This window comes from Ptychodera flava, chromosome 8, assembly GCF_041260155.1.
Source record: "Ptychodera flava strain L36383 chromosome 8, AS_Pfla_20210202, whole genome shotgun sequence".
NCBI classification, from domain to species: domain Eukaryota; kingdom Metazoa; phylum Hemichordata; class Enteropneusta; family Ptychoderidae; genus Ptychodera; species Ptychodera flava.
The window spans coordinates 42179423-42196721 of NC_091935.1; the positions used below are offsets into that span (position 1 = coordinate 42179423).

The following is a 17299-nucleotide window of genomic DNA, read 5'->3' on the forward strand; positions in this document are numbered from 1 at the left end:
TGACATGCACAAAATTTGCATGCCCATACAAATCATTTGCATCAGTCCAAATCTTTTCTGAGTTCTTAGCTAATTTTTCTTTATTTGGATTGTAAATATGGTAAAGATGATTTTGTCACAATACAAGAAAAACAAACTATAAAACTGGATATGAAATTGGAACTCATGGAAGTTGAAATATTTGATTTTTGTCTGTGCCAAACAAGATAGTTTACTAGCTTGGTTGTATAGTTCTTTCTAAGTAAATTAAAGTTGTTGCTGCATTATCAACTTTTGTCACGTGATTAACTACGCTGCCCTAAACTGCTGACCTGTGATATGCTGCCGAAACCTAACTGACTTCCCAACTTCCCAATCTGCATCTTCAGACAGAAATAAAATTTCTAATTATTACTTCTGGCCCATCAAGCCCCATACGATATTATGTCATACATGCGCATATAGCTCTGCTGTCTGCAAAGTGGAGCTTATCGGATAGGTGATTGTCTGTATTGGCATCCATCAACTTTTCACATTCCAAGCTTCTTCTCCAAAAGAGCTGTTTCGATTGCATTGAAATTTCATAACCAGATTCTTTTGGGTTACCTCCCTGAGATTTGTTAAAATTGTGTCAAATATTTACATATTTGTATTTTTGACGAAACAATAAAAAAATTTCAGCAGCCTATTCAGAAATTTGCTGCCACACCTATCAGTTATAAGTTATCTTAAATATCACAGTGGAGCTATATCAGCCACTTGGTCACTTATCATTAAAGTGGCACTCCCACTTGGTAACATTTGTAAAGCACATTTTTTTAATGCCAACGGTCAATATTTGAGGTGGTGACTGCACGCGGATCGCGAGATATTGATAAAACATGTCTTCAAAAAAGTAAAAGTTTGAATTCTGGTGGCCCACCTAAATTCAGCTTCTGAACATCGAATGTTTGGCACTGAGGCCATTGTGGACTAAGCTATGGATTACGAGTCTATGCTTACGCTGCTATACGCCACAGTACCACTGGCGTCGGTGATCGGTCATACCCTGTGGGAGAAAGCCGAGTCTTACTTACTTGGTGTAAAAACGAAAAACATTTTTGCTGATTCCACCAGAATTCGCATAGGTGACTAGCACAGTTGTTGATACATAGTGGCCGCCACTTGGTATGCATAAATGCATACCACACGCCCAGCGTACAGTGTGGCAGACGACAAAATGTAGTTATTGGAGGCGGCTAATATTTGACATGTAAAAACTGATGTTTATGTGGTATTGGTTAAAAATATAATAAAACTGATTTAGAATAATGAAAACGACAAAAACTAAGGAGAAGTTTTAAAAAACTTACCTGAGGTAAAGGCATAATGCTGTATATTAAGTCTTTGCAGTGGGAAGTAAATTAATTGCATCGTTCGAACCTATTGTAGACTCCCTAGAATATCGTCAATTAGCACAACAACAAACCTTCAGGGGGTTCTGGTCAAAATCAGAAACGATCGTAAAACTTCGGGATGTGAAAAATACGCTTGGGAAATGACACGTTTTTACCTCCCATTTGCCATACATATATGGCAGTTGGGAGGTTATATGGTTGAAAAAAGTCTGTATGTGAGATGTCTGTCTGTCTGTATGTATGTATGTATGTATGTATGTATGTATGTATGTTAGTATGTATGTATGTATGGATGTCTGTCCGTCCAACGCAAAAACTCACGAACCGCTACACGTATTAAGCTGAATTTTAGTGTAGTGATGCTATATATGGTGTAGATGTGCCGTTGTTAAAATGAACTTTTTAGTCTCATAGATATGCAAATAAGGTAGAAAAAACGGCGAAAATGGTCAAACCCTTACAAAAAAGTCCTATTGGACTCCAATAGGAATCAGTCTGATAGGATTGTCCAATAGTATTTTGAGACAATGTCCTATGAGACAGTCCCATAGTAGTCCAATAGGAATGCGACACCTGTCCTATGAGACAGTCCCACAGTAGTCCAATAGGAATGCGACACCTGTCCTATGAGACAGTCCCATGGTAGTCCAATAGGAATGCGACACCTGTCCTATGAGACAGTCCCACAGTAGTCCAATAGGAATGCGACACCTGTCCTATGAGACAGTCCCACAGTAGTCCAATAGGAATGCGACACCTGTCCTATGAGACTGTCCCATGGTAGTCCAATAGGAATGCGACACCTGTCCTACGAGACTGTCCCATAGTAGTCCAATAGGATCATTAGACATGTCCTATTAGACAGTCCCATGGTAGTCTAATAATAATATGTCCTATTAGACAGTCCTATGGTAAACCAATTGGAACATTAGAACGTTCCATTGAACTCAGTGTGTACATGTGTAGACATTGTTATTGTTGAGAAATGAATTCTGGTCTGGACTAGAATTAAAATGTAAACAATAACAATTTGCATTTTACACATAAAGACACTAAGAAGACAAGCTATATAGCGGGTATTTCAACGTTCATTAGGGAGCAAAGAAGAACTTGCAATGGATATACTTTTGAACAAAGAAACTTTATTTCTATAATCGGAAGAATGACAGGAAATTGAAGAGAAGTATAAAATATTATACAAAGCTGTATGTAACAATTATCTAATTAAACTATTATAGCTGAGACTACAGAAGCATATTACACATAGAAATTAAGTTCTGCCTTCATGAAATTTTTGAGTAGCAGCTTTATATGGCTCTTGTTTTAAGTGATAAGTTCATTTGATGCTGCTATGTAATGTATCCAAAATTTATGACACAAAACATTCAATTTTCAGTATCATAATTTTAATAATTCAATAGCGAAATGAGCTCTATCAGCATAGAAACAATTCAGGTTTCATGATGGCAATACATGAGCAGAAATCATTGAGATATCAACTTCCTGTTTGTTATGTAACAGGGGGCTAACCCCATTGTTCCATTGCTCCTTTGTCTCACATAAATATCAATGCATTAAGGACCATACCGGTATGTATCCAATCATTAACTACATTACTACCTTAGCTTAAACTTCACTCCTGTTTATATTCTTTGTGTGGACTGAAATGCCATAGTCAACAAGCTAGAAGTCACACAATGGGCATACACTGATCATGAGCAGGCAAGTAGAAAAAGGACTATTGTAAACCCGCTATTTCCGCAACTATTCAGTCTTCAAAAGGAAACACTGACATATAATAATCTGTCCTACCTAACTTTGCTGTACTACAGTGATATAAAAGCTGTACAACACCCTGTTATGCTGCCACACAGTCATTTTTCAGAGCTACAACTGCCTTTTGTCTGTTCTGCAGCGGCCATCTTGTTTTGATGATGCTAGCCCATAATGCACTGCAGCCGCCCAAATGCATTCTGGGCTTAAGTTTTCCAATAGGACAGTCTAATAGGACTTTAGAAAGGTGTACAAAATATGTGTTGATCAGACAATAGATAAGATAATGTGGTATTATTGATTCTCATTTATGAATTTGAAGTGCTGGTAGTTGTAATAGTCCTAAGTCTGTGGAAACTCAATGATATTGTAAGTGTGCGTTACTTATATGTATGTATGAGCCAGCATGTAAACTTAATTGCTAGGCCTATTAGTGATTTATTTTATTGATTTAAGTGTTTATTTGTTTATGTATTTTGCTTGCTTGTATATTTTTTTTCATTTAATTTTAGAAATAGCAAAATGTGACATTTTTACAAACCATGTTTCCTTCAGTACCAGTCCAAAGATTAATTGCAAATTATTTTGCTCTCAGAGAATGGTAAGAATAATTTTGTCAGAGCAATGGCAAAAGCTAATGATTCTGACAGAATTGAATAAATCCTATTTGAATGTCATTTACAAAAGGATTGTCCTGTAGGACATTCAGGAATTGTTCCCATAGGACAAGAATGGTCCCACAAAGTTCCTATTGGAATTTCATTTACAATGGGATTGTCCAATAGGACTTACAATCATTATTCCTATAGGACAAGCCTGGTCCTACACCATTCCTGTGGTACGCCTATTGGACCACGGTCAATCCCATTTGGGTCCTATAGGACTTTTTTGTAAGGGAAAATCCATAACTCAGGAACTACTCATCTGATCATTGTCATATTTGGGTTTTAGGTACCTTAGGCCCAACTCATTTAAACATGTAGATTTAATGTCAATATTTGATGCTTTCAATTTTTAATGAATTTTTTCTTTCTTTTTTGCCATTTTAGTAAAAAATCTTTTGCTCTTAAACCAATCGTCAGATCGCTTTAAAATTTGGCGTGCAGGTGCCTTGTGATAACTCAAAATAGAATTCATCAAAATTAGGGCAAAATTTGCATATTTGTATTTTGGGGCAATTTTTGCCATTTTTGGTTAAAAAATCTTCTTTGAAACTGTGTATGCCATTACTTTCGAATTAGGTGTGCAAGTTCCTAGGAGTGACCTGAAGATGACTCTGTGAACTCAAGCTTAAATTTGCAAATTTTGTGGTACTTTTTGCCATGCTTTCAAATTTGGTACATAGGTGAAATGTAGTACCAGTAGGTCATTCATTCAAAGTCAAGTACTGCCAGTGTGAATGAGCAGATTATGATTGTGCTGTTCCAGGCTGAGGTGCTATTTATAGGAATGGTGCGATGTTAGACATTAATTGATGTTTTAACTGAATTTGACTTACATTGTATGTAACTCTTGTACTGTATAAACCCTATCACTTCACCCAGAAAAAAATAATTAATATGATTTTAAGTAATTGAAATAATTAGGAAATCAACAAAGCCAAAATAATTTTAGTGTAGAATTATTAGAAAGTTCAACTTATTTGACAGTTCATAGTGAACTGCTTACCATTTTGGAGGATTAAAATATGTAAAGGCAACTTTCCTGAATTCCAACTTTGACATATTCTGAACCGTCATATATTGTGCTCAGTATGTTATCTAAAAGAAATTGCTCATAATAGTTGTCATGATAGGTTGGTCAAATAAATAGAGATAGAGAAAGTTCCAATTTCCATTTATGGTTGACTTGGTCAGGATAAAATAAAATTACTTTTTGAGGAAAAAAATAGAGTGGTCAATTACAAGAGTGGTCAAAGTGATAGGGTTTTTTAATGGTAAAGCTGGGCCGTAAGATTCCTCATGTGGTATTTATAGCAATTATGCAATCTGTGTAAACAGTGCAATGAAAGTGCTACATGATTCCTTATAATGCTTTTGATGACCTTGAACTTCTTAAGTTGCAAACATTTGTCTCTTCTGTGTGCTTTCTCTCAATACCTACAGGCTCACCTTATTCCACAGAACTTACTTGCAATGTTAATTTGGAAGTTAAAGGCGGAGCCTCCCTTTAAAAGACGCCAAGGTATGGCGGCGTTCATTGTGTAAGTGGACACCAAACAGGCAACACGCGGGCACTCGCTCCAGAAAAGGCAACTTTTTAGTTTTCCCCGGCCGCAAATACACAGACAGACTGCTAAGCTGTCAGCGTGAAGTTGCTGCCCATCGAACTCTGTGGTGATATTCAAAGGTTAACGCGACTGGAAGACGATTTTTTAGGAAATTCAAGCGTTTGTGGTGGGGAATCAATGACCGTTGACTATTTGAACTGACCGTCAATCAAAAGCTTGCATAAACTCTGTTTGCAGGATTAGCAACATGTGACAAAAGGTTGAGAAGAGTTTGTGTAATTAATGTTATAGAAATCAAACATCATACTGGCCATGTGTTTGACTGGGAGGAGAACTCCACTAATGCGAGAACCAGGGATTGAAAAGTGCCGCTTTAAAATGTGCTTGGTTAATAGGATGAAAATACTGATAAAGATAAGCAGCTTAAGATTCTTTATAACCTGAAAGATATGCTGTTTTTTTATGACATTAATCTTGATAAGCAAGTCTTGTTTACTTTAAGTAGAATGTAATTAACTCTCGTTTATATTAACAGTATTATCAAGTTGAACAAGCTGATATTGACAAGTTGGTCGGCTGTTGGAGGTTAAAAGCTGTAAAAATAAATGCATGCATGTATGCATGTCTATCAGTTTGTCTGTCTGTCTGTCTGTCTGTCTGTCTGTATGTATGTATGTTAGTTAGTTAGTATGTGCGGATGTATGTCCGTCCACATTAAAAACTCTTAAATTGCAGCACCCACCATCTCTAGTATTTGGTGGACAGGTGTACCCAGGGGTTGAGATGTGAATTTGTTGAAATAAACATGTCAAAGTCAAAAATATGCAAATGAAGGGGAAGAAAGGAAAAATCCTGCAAATTACTAAAACCCTGTTGCCACTGGCCAGATTTGGTTGAAACTTTGTATGCAGGCTCTTTATAGTAGACATTTCTTCAAATTATGGTGAAATTTTGAAAGTTGTATTTCTTGGGCGATTTTCCTGGCGGGTTTTGTTTATCAAAAAAATCTTCTTTTCTGAAAGCGCTCATCCCATTGCCTTGAAAACTTGTATGTATGATCCTAGGGTTGGCCTTCGTCAGATTTGTTCAAATTGTGATGAAATTTTTATATTTGTATTTTTGGGGCAATTTTTAGCCGTCATTTGGTACACCAAAGAGAGCTTATAAGGTGAATCATTTCATTTGCATCTCATTTACATGGCGTCTGTGTGTATGTATGTATGTATGTCTGTTAGTCCGTCCAGATCAAAAACTCCTAAACCGCAGCAGCTACCAGCTTAGTATTTGGTGTACAGGTGCACCTAGGGGTGGAGATATGAATTTGTTCAAATGAACATGTCAGTGTCAAAAATATGCAAATGAGGTAAAAAAAGGAAAAATGCTTCAAACTGCTTAAAGTCAGTAAGCGATGGTCAGATTTGGTTGAAACTTGATATGTAGGTTCCTTTAGTTATTCTAAATTGGGTGTGTACAACTGAGGATGATATTTGCGTGTTTGTATCTTTTGGTAATTTTTTTCAGATTTTAGTAGAAAAACCTTTTTTAATACTGAAACAGCTTGTCCGATTGCTTTGAAAGTTGGTATCCATGTTCCTCAGGATGGCTTCAGTCAAGTTTGTAAAAATTGTAGTGAATTTTTAGTATTTGTAATTTTGGGGCAATTTTCCCCATTTTCGGTCAAAAATGTTTTTCTTCCAAAAACTACTCATCTGATGCCTTTGATATTTGGTCTGCAGGTTCATAAGGTTCATCAAAATGTGATGTATTCAAATTCTTATGAAATTTGCAATTTTGTATTTTTTGGGCAAATTTTTGTCCTTTGGTCAAAAAATGTATTTCTCAAAAACTGCTCATTTGATATCGTTGATGTTTGGTATACAGGTTCCTAGGGTTTATTTTAATATGAAATATTGAAATCAGGATGAAATCTGCAATTTTGTATTTTTGGGGCAATTTTTGCTATTTTGGTCAAAAAATTTGTTTCACAAAATCTTTTTTTCAGGTTATGCGATACCCTTCGATATAACGCTCGTGAAACACGATGGGGACGGCCTGCCTGGTTGCATACAGACTTGCCACCGCTGGTCCTCGTGTAAAGAAACCCGTCTTTTCCTTGTAAAATAATTATCAATGACGTCTGTTTGGTGTGGATAGAGCGGTTGAGTCCAAAAACATTACACGTTTACACATTGCACATTCTTCATCGACAATTAGTGTGGTCCGTTGGTGAGCACCAAGATCAGCCGCGTCGTTTTGTATAGCTAATGACAATAATTTATGCGCGTTTATGAGACCTAGTTTCTGATTGGCTCCGTTCAGCCAGCGCTGGAAACCAGCGATAGATCCGCGAATCTCTGCGTAATCAACCACGGGTAGCACTGAGCTGTTGCCGTAAAGAGGCGCGTGGTTTACGACGATGACACTTCCTGTCATTGTATCTCTTTAAATAAACATTGTTGATACCAAAGGGTGGACCATTTGATATCCTGATGGGGGATCTGGAAGATTTTCAGAAAATAGATTCCAAGCAAATGTCAAAGAAAAACGAATCTGCCAGAAAAGGCTTGACTAAAAGAAAAGGTGGGAGAGTGGAAAAAAATACTGTACAGTGGATCAGGTTGAAAATAGTGCTACATGTACCTCATCAATCTTCAGACCAACCCCCCCCCCCCCCCCCCCCAAGGATATCAAATGGTCTACCCCCATGTCTCTGTGCACACATTTTACAATGCACTGCATCTCAGTTAAAGATTCCAAGTCAGGTCAGGATTTGATACGAATAGTCAAGTTCACCACAGTTAAAGTTCTTAAGTTGATCACCCTTGTGACATATTGGTTTTATAAGTTATTCCAAAAGTGGATGCACCAGTTGCACTGGAAGAAAACAATGTTTACCTGTAAGGTTATTGAGTTAATGGTTGTATGTTGAAATCTCTATGTGTATCTGGTGCCATGGTGTATGAGCAAAATGTAAACATTGGTTGCATATTGTTAAGCATTTCAGTCAAGGTTATCTGTTGTTCATGAAAATCAAGAAAAGGTAGCTGTTTGCCTGTATTTTCCAACACATAACTGCCTTGCGTGTTGATTGTCTTAGATATTATCACATACTAAGTAGAAAGAGGACAAGAAACTAAATCAAATTGGTGTATAATATTCACCCCGAGTGCCTATATATATAACTATTTTATCATTACATCCAGCTGTTTGTTATATCTTTATCACTCTCCATGGGCCAAAGCACACTATGGAGCCAATGTCATCACAGCCAGTCTGTGCATGTCAGTCTGTCTGTATGTCCATCCATTCACCAGTCTTTCTGTAGACCAAGTTTGTGGAGCTCATAACTGAATAATTTCCACATTAACTGTGGCCAGCTTCGGAACGTTTAGATGATTATCTATAATCCAATGGAATCTTGTAGGCGTTGATAAAAGAATGAGAAAAAAACATGATTTTTCATAATCTGCAATTTATATTGATAAGAGAATGATTACTTTATTATTTGGTACATATGATTGGAGGAACAATGTATGCGATAGTTTGATTGAGAAGCATAAAATTCGTATATATGTATTTTTGAAGTTTTTACTGACTTTTTATCAAAAGTCTTGTTTTCGAGAGTCACATATCAGATACCTGGTATCAAATTTGGATTTTTTGCTCACGTGTTTACACACATGAGCATATGTCGCAGCGATGTCTGTCTGTCTGTCTGTCTGTCTGTCCGTCTGTCTGTCTGTCTGTCTGTCTGTCTGTGTGTCTGTCTGTCTGTCTGTTGGTCCGATATCTCAAAAACGGCTTATCAGATCAGAATCAAATCTTATACATATGTTCAATTAGCAAATGGCAAGAACTGATTAGTTTTTGGTGGGTCTGGCTTGCATACTTTTTGCTCATTTGCATACTTAATTATTTTAGAAAAAACGGATATACATTAAAAACGACTACACACAATTCGATGAGATTTACTACAAATGTTGATCACACCAAGATATATCAGCAGTGGGAACCATTAAGGGGTGACATGAAAGATAGTTGCTAATTTGCATATTTAATGAAGTTTCCTAAATAGCGATATGTGTCTGATTTGACTTGATCAAAATTGACCAAACTTGGTATGTATATTAAAGATACTATGATTTAACATTATTGAAGGTCATTAAGCGTTTTAACTTCAGCCAATGCCTAATTTGCATATTTAATGAACTTTGCTAATTAGGGATATATATTTGAATTGACTGGACCAAAGTTGATGAAACTTGCTACATGTATTGAAGCTACTATGGTACAACATTGTTAAAGTCATCAAGCATTTATACTTCAGCCAATTCTGAATTTACATATTTAATGAACTTTCCCAATTAGGGATATATATCTGAATTAACTTGATTGTAGTTGTTGAAATTTGCTATATGCATCAAAGATACTGTGATATAAACTTATTGAAAGTCAAAAGACATTTTTACTTCAGCCATTTCCTTATTTACATATTAAATGGATTTTCATAATTAGGGATATTTATCTGAATTGACTTGATCAAAATTGATGAAACTTGCTATGTACATTAAAGACACTATAATACAATATTATTGAAAGTCGTTAAGCATTTTCTCTTCAGCCAATTACTAATTTGCATATTTAATGAACTTTCCTAATTAGAGGTATATATCTGAATTGACGTGACCAAAGTTGACAAAACTTGCTACATATATTGCAGATACCATGATACAACATTATTGACAATCATTAAGCATTTTTACTTAAGCTAATTCTTAATTTACAAATGAACTTTGCTTGTTAGGGATATATACTGGGATTTACTTGATCAAAGTTGGCAAAACATGGTATGTACGGTACATTGATGATTATACCAGGTTAAAACAATATCAAAAGTCATTTCACATTTTCATGTCAGCTAATTCATAATTTGCATATCTAATGAGCTTTCACAGCTCGGCATATATGGCTTGAAGGACTTGGCCAACTGTAATTACACTTGCTATATAAAGTGGTGATACAATGACAGCAGTAAAAGAACTTTAATATTTTTATTTCAGCTAATTACACATTTGTATACTTCATGACCTAATTGGTTGTGATTATTGTTCATTATGTTGATCATAATACTTTCAATGAAGTTGCAAACATGTGGCAAAGGTTGAAATTTACACATAACTGCAATATATAACGAAACACGTGAGCATTTTCAGTTCATATCTGGTAAGTTCTAAGGATCATTTGATTACCAGATATCAAAATATTGATGAAATTTGTATAAGTAAATATGAGCAAATTGGAAGACAGAAGTTTGCAGTGCAGCTGACACACTGTTTTACAAAAATATTAGCATGGAGCTATCTATATGTTGTGTTTAAAAGAAGTTTTGGAGTACCATGTTTTGCATGTTTTATTTTTTTTTAAATGCCAAATGTGATATTCTTGAAGTCCCTGGTCTAATTGCAAAAGATTGAGAATTGCTGCACATTTTACCTGTGTATTTGTGGTAGATACATGTACATGCTCAACTGTTAATTAGTATTTGTTCAAATGAAGTCAGGGTTACTAAAATGCTACTGAGCAACAAAAGTGAAAACTTGGTGAATAAACATTGGTCAGGTTATCTTGGCAAGGCAGCTAACATACCACATTGTACAAAAAGTGTTGCATGGAAGTCGCTATGAGTGAATCTAAAAGAAGTTATGGTGTACAGATCTTGCATACAACCAGTCTTTTATTTTTAAGATGCAGGACAATGTAAGTGTCATCTGTATAGTCAGTAAACTTTGCTGCTTAATCCAACAAGGTCAGGTTATTAGTTACAAACTCTTACAACTGTGAATGTAAATATGACAATTTTGTGTGAAAAAATGTTCCAACTTTGATTTCAAAGGATTTTGTTTTTTTCCGTTGTCATATTGTATATTTATGGAATTGCTTGTCTGTGTAAGTAATGGCTTCTACACAAATCCCTGGTTTGATGCTTTGAAAGTCGGTTAGAATAGCTTTAAAACACATGTACATATCTGATGCTTCAGGCTTCTTGCTATATTATAAGGGACACGTTTAGTTTGGTATGGCTGATTTTATCACTAGTTATGATGTAGTAGGTTGCATGGTATTGTGTAAGTGTATGTGATCAACAGTTGCAAGTTGCCAACCATTCCATACTTCAATGGATGGTGTATCAAAATTTGTTCAAATGCACTTGACTATGAATATCACAAGCTAAGGTATATAGAAGTGTGTTAAATATCGTGTATAGACTCATTCTACCTTGCCACATTTAACCAAATGTGAGCAAAGTGTCATTGACGCTATTTTTCCCATTTTTTGTCAAAAAATCATTTTCTCCCAAAGTGTTTGTTGGATTGCTTTTAAACATGATAGTCTTGATCCTAGGGTTGTTTTCTGTCAGATGGGTAAAAGTCATTATGAGATGGAGCATTTCATATTGCTGGGGTATAAGATTAATTTGGATTTGCAATGGAATGTTCTTAGTCAACCTGTAAGATTGCAATGTCATGTGTGAACTGGTACTTAGTAGCTCTGTGAAATGGGAGGACAGTGTCATTGACACTTTTTTTATCAATATTTCGCGATCCGTGCACAGTCTCCACGTCAAATATCGACCGTTGGCATTAAAAAAATGTGTTTTAAAAATGTTATTAAGTGGGAGTGCCCCTTTAAATATTGCTCAGTTTGTGGAGTATTGCGCTGTGGCTATCAATTTTTTCTTGGTAAATTTATGGACTTCCATTCATTTTTAATCCAGTTTTTTCATGTAATGTAACACTTACTGTGTGATTGACAATAACTTGTTTCTCCATAGTTCACAGTACTAGAGATTTCCCACAATACATCATGATTTGTACCAACGTAGATTCTCCTGTGAAGTCTACCATGTCTCCCTTGTGTAGACAAAGTCCTGGACCACTTGTAAAAATTCTGAGAACATACTTTTAAAAACACCTTTCTTCTCAATTCCCATTTTAAAGGATTAAGAAAATTGTGCTTGATTGCGAGAAGAGAAAGAATTTTTGTAAATTTTCCGCTGATCGTGTCCTCAGCCATACAGAATAAAGTGATGGAAAGTATGGAGACTAGTTGCACCTGTTTTATGAAACAAAAGGATATTGATTTTTTCCAAATAGAAAAGACAAAAGAAATTTACATGCTAACTATTTTCAGAGAATGACCCCTTCAGTTGGTAATAACTTGTTTCCCAAAACTGTGACATTTGTAGTACCTGAAGAATGTGACTTTTATGGTTATTTAATGGTTTCTTTGAAATTTATATTACAATATTTCAACGTACTTTTAATAAATATAATTAATCAATTATCGTGAGACTTCACATTATTGCTTTTATACAGAACTGAAAAAGTTATAAGAAAACTAACGTCGTTGGTACAAATCGAACAGCATTGTGGGTAATTTATTGTACTGTGTAGTTGGGCATGTAGGACATATGAACATATTACATAACAACCAACTCAAGCTTATACACCTGTATGCTAAAAATACATATTCAACCAAGTTTTATTGACACTGAACTTGCAGCAGGAGTGAATAGACATTCTCCAACTTGAAAGAATTTCACTCTGTTGTGCCAGTGTTCTCTCTACTAAATGTTCAACATTTTATGTGACAGGAGGGAGCATTTATCAGATGAGGATGTTCAGAAGAACAAAGCAGTGATTGACAGTTTCAGTAAAGGCTCAGTCGTTGAGGGCAGTTTAGAGGTAAGGTACACCAAATGTGTACATGTAATCGAAGCATTAATAATTGACATTATTGTAACAACATTTTCATTTATACGGTTATTATTATTAAACATGACAAGTCTTCATTCATATAACTTTGACATACAGCTGTATTGTAACGCACTATTGTCTTACCTTAGTATATTTCTCAATGTGAACCTATTTTGCATGCCATGTCAGATATATTGTAAAAATTCACACCCAGAGCTGAAGGGCCAGATGTGGAGAAGCACCTGAGAGCCTAATTCTCTTCACTGACACACTGACAGCACTGCTTGACCTATGTATGTATAAATGTCAGTTTATAAGTGCAGGAATTTTTTCAGAAGCTGTCAAAGTAGATGGTTTATGAAAATTTTTTTCAGAATAGAAATATAGTCAAGGAGATATAATGTCAAAGAAAGCTATTTTCAATCGTATGAGGTATGTAAGGGTAGCTTGAACCCCAGCTGGGACCACCAACTGGGATTGCCAGTTGGCTCAAAATGCACTCTGGGACCTGTCCAAGTTGGACTACGGTGCAGTTTTCAATTACGTGAGGTATAAAGGGTAGCTCGAACCCCAGCTGGGACCACCAACTGGGATTCCCAGTTGGCTCAAAATGCACTCTGGGACCTGTCCAAGTTGGACTACGGTGCAGTTTTGCTGTATTGCTGAATATCCCCCTTACTAGCTGGGGGCTAATAGCTAGGTACGCCATATGAATAGCTTGCTTTTAGCTCTTCATTGCTATTCAAGCTATTCTCAATTTCCACAGGATGTTTTTAGCCGCTATTAATATCTGCTCTTAGGGGGCTCGTAGCTTGCTACCTGCTAACCAGTTGTGTCTTCTGAGAGGGCTGGCTATCCAGCTATTCAAGCTATTAGCCATTTTTAGCTGCTATTAGCCATCTTTAGCCAGCTACTAGCTATCAGCTATTAGCTGGCTATTAGCTAACCAGTGTTGACTTCTGAGAAGGGCTGGCTATGCAGCTATTCAAGCTATTAGCCGTTTTTAGCTGCTATGCTTTTTTAGCCAGCTATTAGCTGGCTACCAGCTAACCTGAGTGGTGAGGTCTGAGAGGGGCTGGCTATTCAGGTATTCAAGCTATTAGCCGCCTTTAGCCGCTAATAGCTGTTATTAGCCAGCATCAGCTGGCTATCAGCTAAGCAGTGGACATGTCTGAGAAGAAAATTAGGAATTTTACGTATATGTTCATAAAAGAGATCTCACAAATAAAGTATATAACTATTGTAGAACAAAGAAGGCATTATTGAGTTCTGTACTGGAAATGTTTTCATTCAAACAGTTTTAAGTATCTACTAACAGTTGGACATGACATTTATTGTGCATTGAAAGCTGAAGAAATCACAAATTGTAAGATGGCAAGGTTTCATCGACTGGCACGAAAAAGTTTGTTGTACAATGAAATGATCAGGAGAAACTTGCGATTGGTAGAACCAAGAAAATAATATAATGTCACACTGCCGGTTGAATGGTACAGTAGTTAAAGTAAATGAGTGTCTGTTTGAAAATGTTTCATGAGACTACCTGTAAGAACATTCATACAAAGACTTGAATACATAACAGTGACAGGTTTTGCGTTATTTGTTGTTCAGAGATGTAAATATATGCATGTCATTACCGAACACAAAACTGTTTGTAGAAGACGTACCACGACTGACAAGTACTATATTCGGAAGTTACATGACCATTTAGACAATAATGATCATCCTGGAGGTACACAGTTCACTGTAGTATCGAGGAAATACTAAGGAAATCACCCAAAGTTCAAGTTTTCAAGTAAATTACTTGTCTTAACCGTTACGTTTATCTAAAGTAAACAAGCGATAATGGCCAACGCCCGAATAACACATGCAATGACCGAAGCTTTCGACAAGACAAAAAGTACTTTCAAGTCTTACTACACTAGGATGGAGACGCTTTACCGTGTCAATGGCATTATGGAGGAATGAGACCAGAAAGATGCGCTTTTATATTGTATTGGTCAAACGGCTTTCTCCAAGTTGGAGGATATACTCCTGCCAGCAAAACCAGCAGACAAGTCGCTAGCAGAGATCATGGCGTGCTTGGAAAAGTACTACGATCCAGCGCAGATGGAACGTGCTGGAGCCTTCCATTTCCTGAAGTGGGACCAGAAGCCAGGCAAATAGCTGCAAGATTACATAACTGCAATTCACGACATCAAACACAAAGACAAGTTTGGCAGTAAAGGCAGTGCTTTATTCAAAGCTTAATTAACTAGAAATGGTAAACAAAGCACTACACTAAAACATGTAACTAGGAAAAAGGAGAAAATGGGAAACAACAAAGGAAAATGGATGTGAACAAACGCAAGCAAAAAGGGGTGTGGTGGGTGGGGAAAACACCATTAACTTGAGAGAAGGCGGGAAGCCAGAGTGAGGCTACTAACCGCCACTCATAGAGGGCGCCAGATAAGCTGCCTAGCTTGTGAGTGGACAGAAATACAGAACAAAGTTGTGAATGACACAAAATTATCAAATGCTAATTTATACCACAATTCACAACATCAAACGCAAAGACAAGTTTGGCAGTAAAGGCAGTGCTTTATTCAAAGCTTAATTAACTAGAAATGGTAAACAAAGCACTTCACCAAGGCAAAGCAACTGCCAAACAACAATAAACAAACAAACAAACGAGAACAGTCACAAAAAGGAAAAGGAGGGGGGAAATAAAAGACAAGCAAACAAGACAAGGGAATGGGAAGAGGTGAAAAGTAGGAGAGAAAGATGCAACGATGAAAACTCTCGGAAAGTGAAAAATAAATATAATATCACAGTCAAAAAAATAAAATACGGTAAAATTGTCGGTCAGGGAAAGAGAAAAAAATCTAAAAGAACGTCTGACAGAATTGAAAGGATGCAAACGAAAATGATGGGAGAAAAAGCTTGCATGTAAAATGACAAAGGCAACTATTGCAACTACAAACAGTAAAATTAATAAACAATTTGGGAAGTCAGGAACTTGGGAGAAATAGCTGCCACGCAAAAAACAGCAAAGGTAACTATTGCAACTACAAACAATAAAAATTAACCAACTATCTGTGAAGCATGCCCCAGGAACTTCATACACATGGGTTTTGGAATCCACCGTGCAGATTGCAGTGTGCACCCGGGTATTTCGGCTTAAGGTAGTATGCGCCTCGAAAGTGAAAGACTTAAACTTTTGCTCAAACTTTCCTCAAAAAAAGTTTCAACCATTCTCTTTCAAAATCAAAAAAAAAAACAGGGGGTCACCATGCAAATTTTGGAACCAGAGAAACAAATAACCCACGATTTAACGATTTTTGAAATTCAAAATGGCCGCCATCCCTGTGTTAACTCTATGGGGAAAAATAAAATTTTGGATTTTCGAAAAACTAAGACGGTGAAAGTTTTTCTTTCTCCAAGAGTTTTAAAATGAACCCCCACAAGTGGTAGATCAGAAAAAAATTGTAGAAGTTTGAGAGTCCGAATATCTGTCCCCGAGGCGCGTTCTACCTTAATATCGATTATACAGCATACTATAGGTGGCAGGTAATTTCTCTATGTGTAGTATCTTTATTTCTTCATTGTGCAATTTGAAAAAAATCGTGATTTCGTCATTTTGCCATTTCGCTATTTCACTAAGTACAATTAGCCACTATTGTCTTATATACTGTATGCATATTATCAACTTACCAGGCTACATAGCAGATCGTGTTGGAAAGTGATTTGCATGAGACCAAAGATGCTGATACTGTATAAGTCACACATACATGAATATGTATGATATGTGCTTGATTATTAACATATAGTGTCATAATCATGATGTCTTTTAAAGTCTTTTTATACCAAACAATGATTTCATATTACAGTCTCAGCGTCGACCATCATTAGCAGCACCAATGCCATCTAAAATAACTTGGAAGGAGTATATCTGTGCAATTCCAAAAAAGTAAGTAATCATCAGAGAGCCTGTTTTACATAAAGGATTTGAAGCAAAGTATTTAAATTTTTATTAACTAACGTGTTCACACACGTGAGCTGATGTCATAGCGATGTCTGTTTGTCTGTCTTTGTGTTTGTGTGTCTGTCTGTGTGTCTGTCTGTCTGTCTGTCTTTTTACACGATAGCAAAAAAATGCCTGAACAGATTCAAGTCAGATTTGGTAG

At 36.3% G+C, this 17299-nt stretch overlaps 1 protein-coding gene across 3 annotated transcripts in view; it reads left to right on the top strand.

The window, feature by feature from the left end:
- Window positions 1–17299, top strand: part of LOC139139382 (ankyrin repeat domain-containing protein 13C-like) — a 314195-nt gene that overhangs the window by 168470 nt on the left and 128426 nt on the right. For all 3 annotated transcript variants that reach the window (XM_070708283.1, XM_070708284.1, XM_070708282.1), the window contains exons 7-8: window positions 13034–13124; window positions 17003–17082. In XM_070708283.1, coding sequence (XP_070564384.1) covers window positions 13034–13124; window positions 17003–17082 — 171 coding nt within the window. The remainder of the gene's footprint in view (window positions 1–13033; window positions 13125–17002; window positions 17083–17299) is intronic.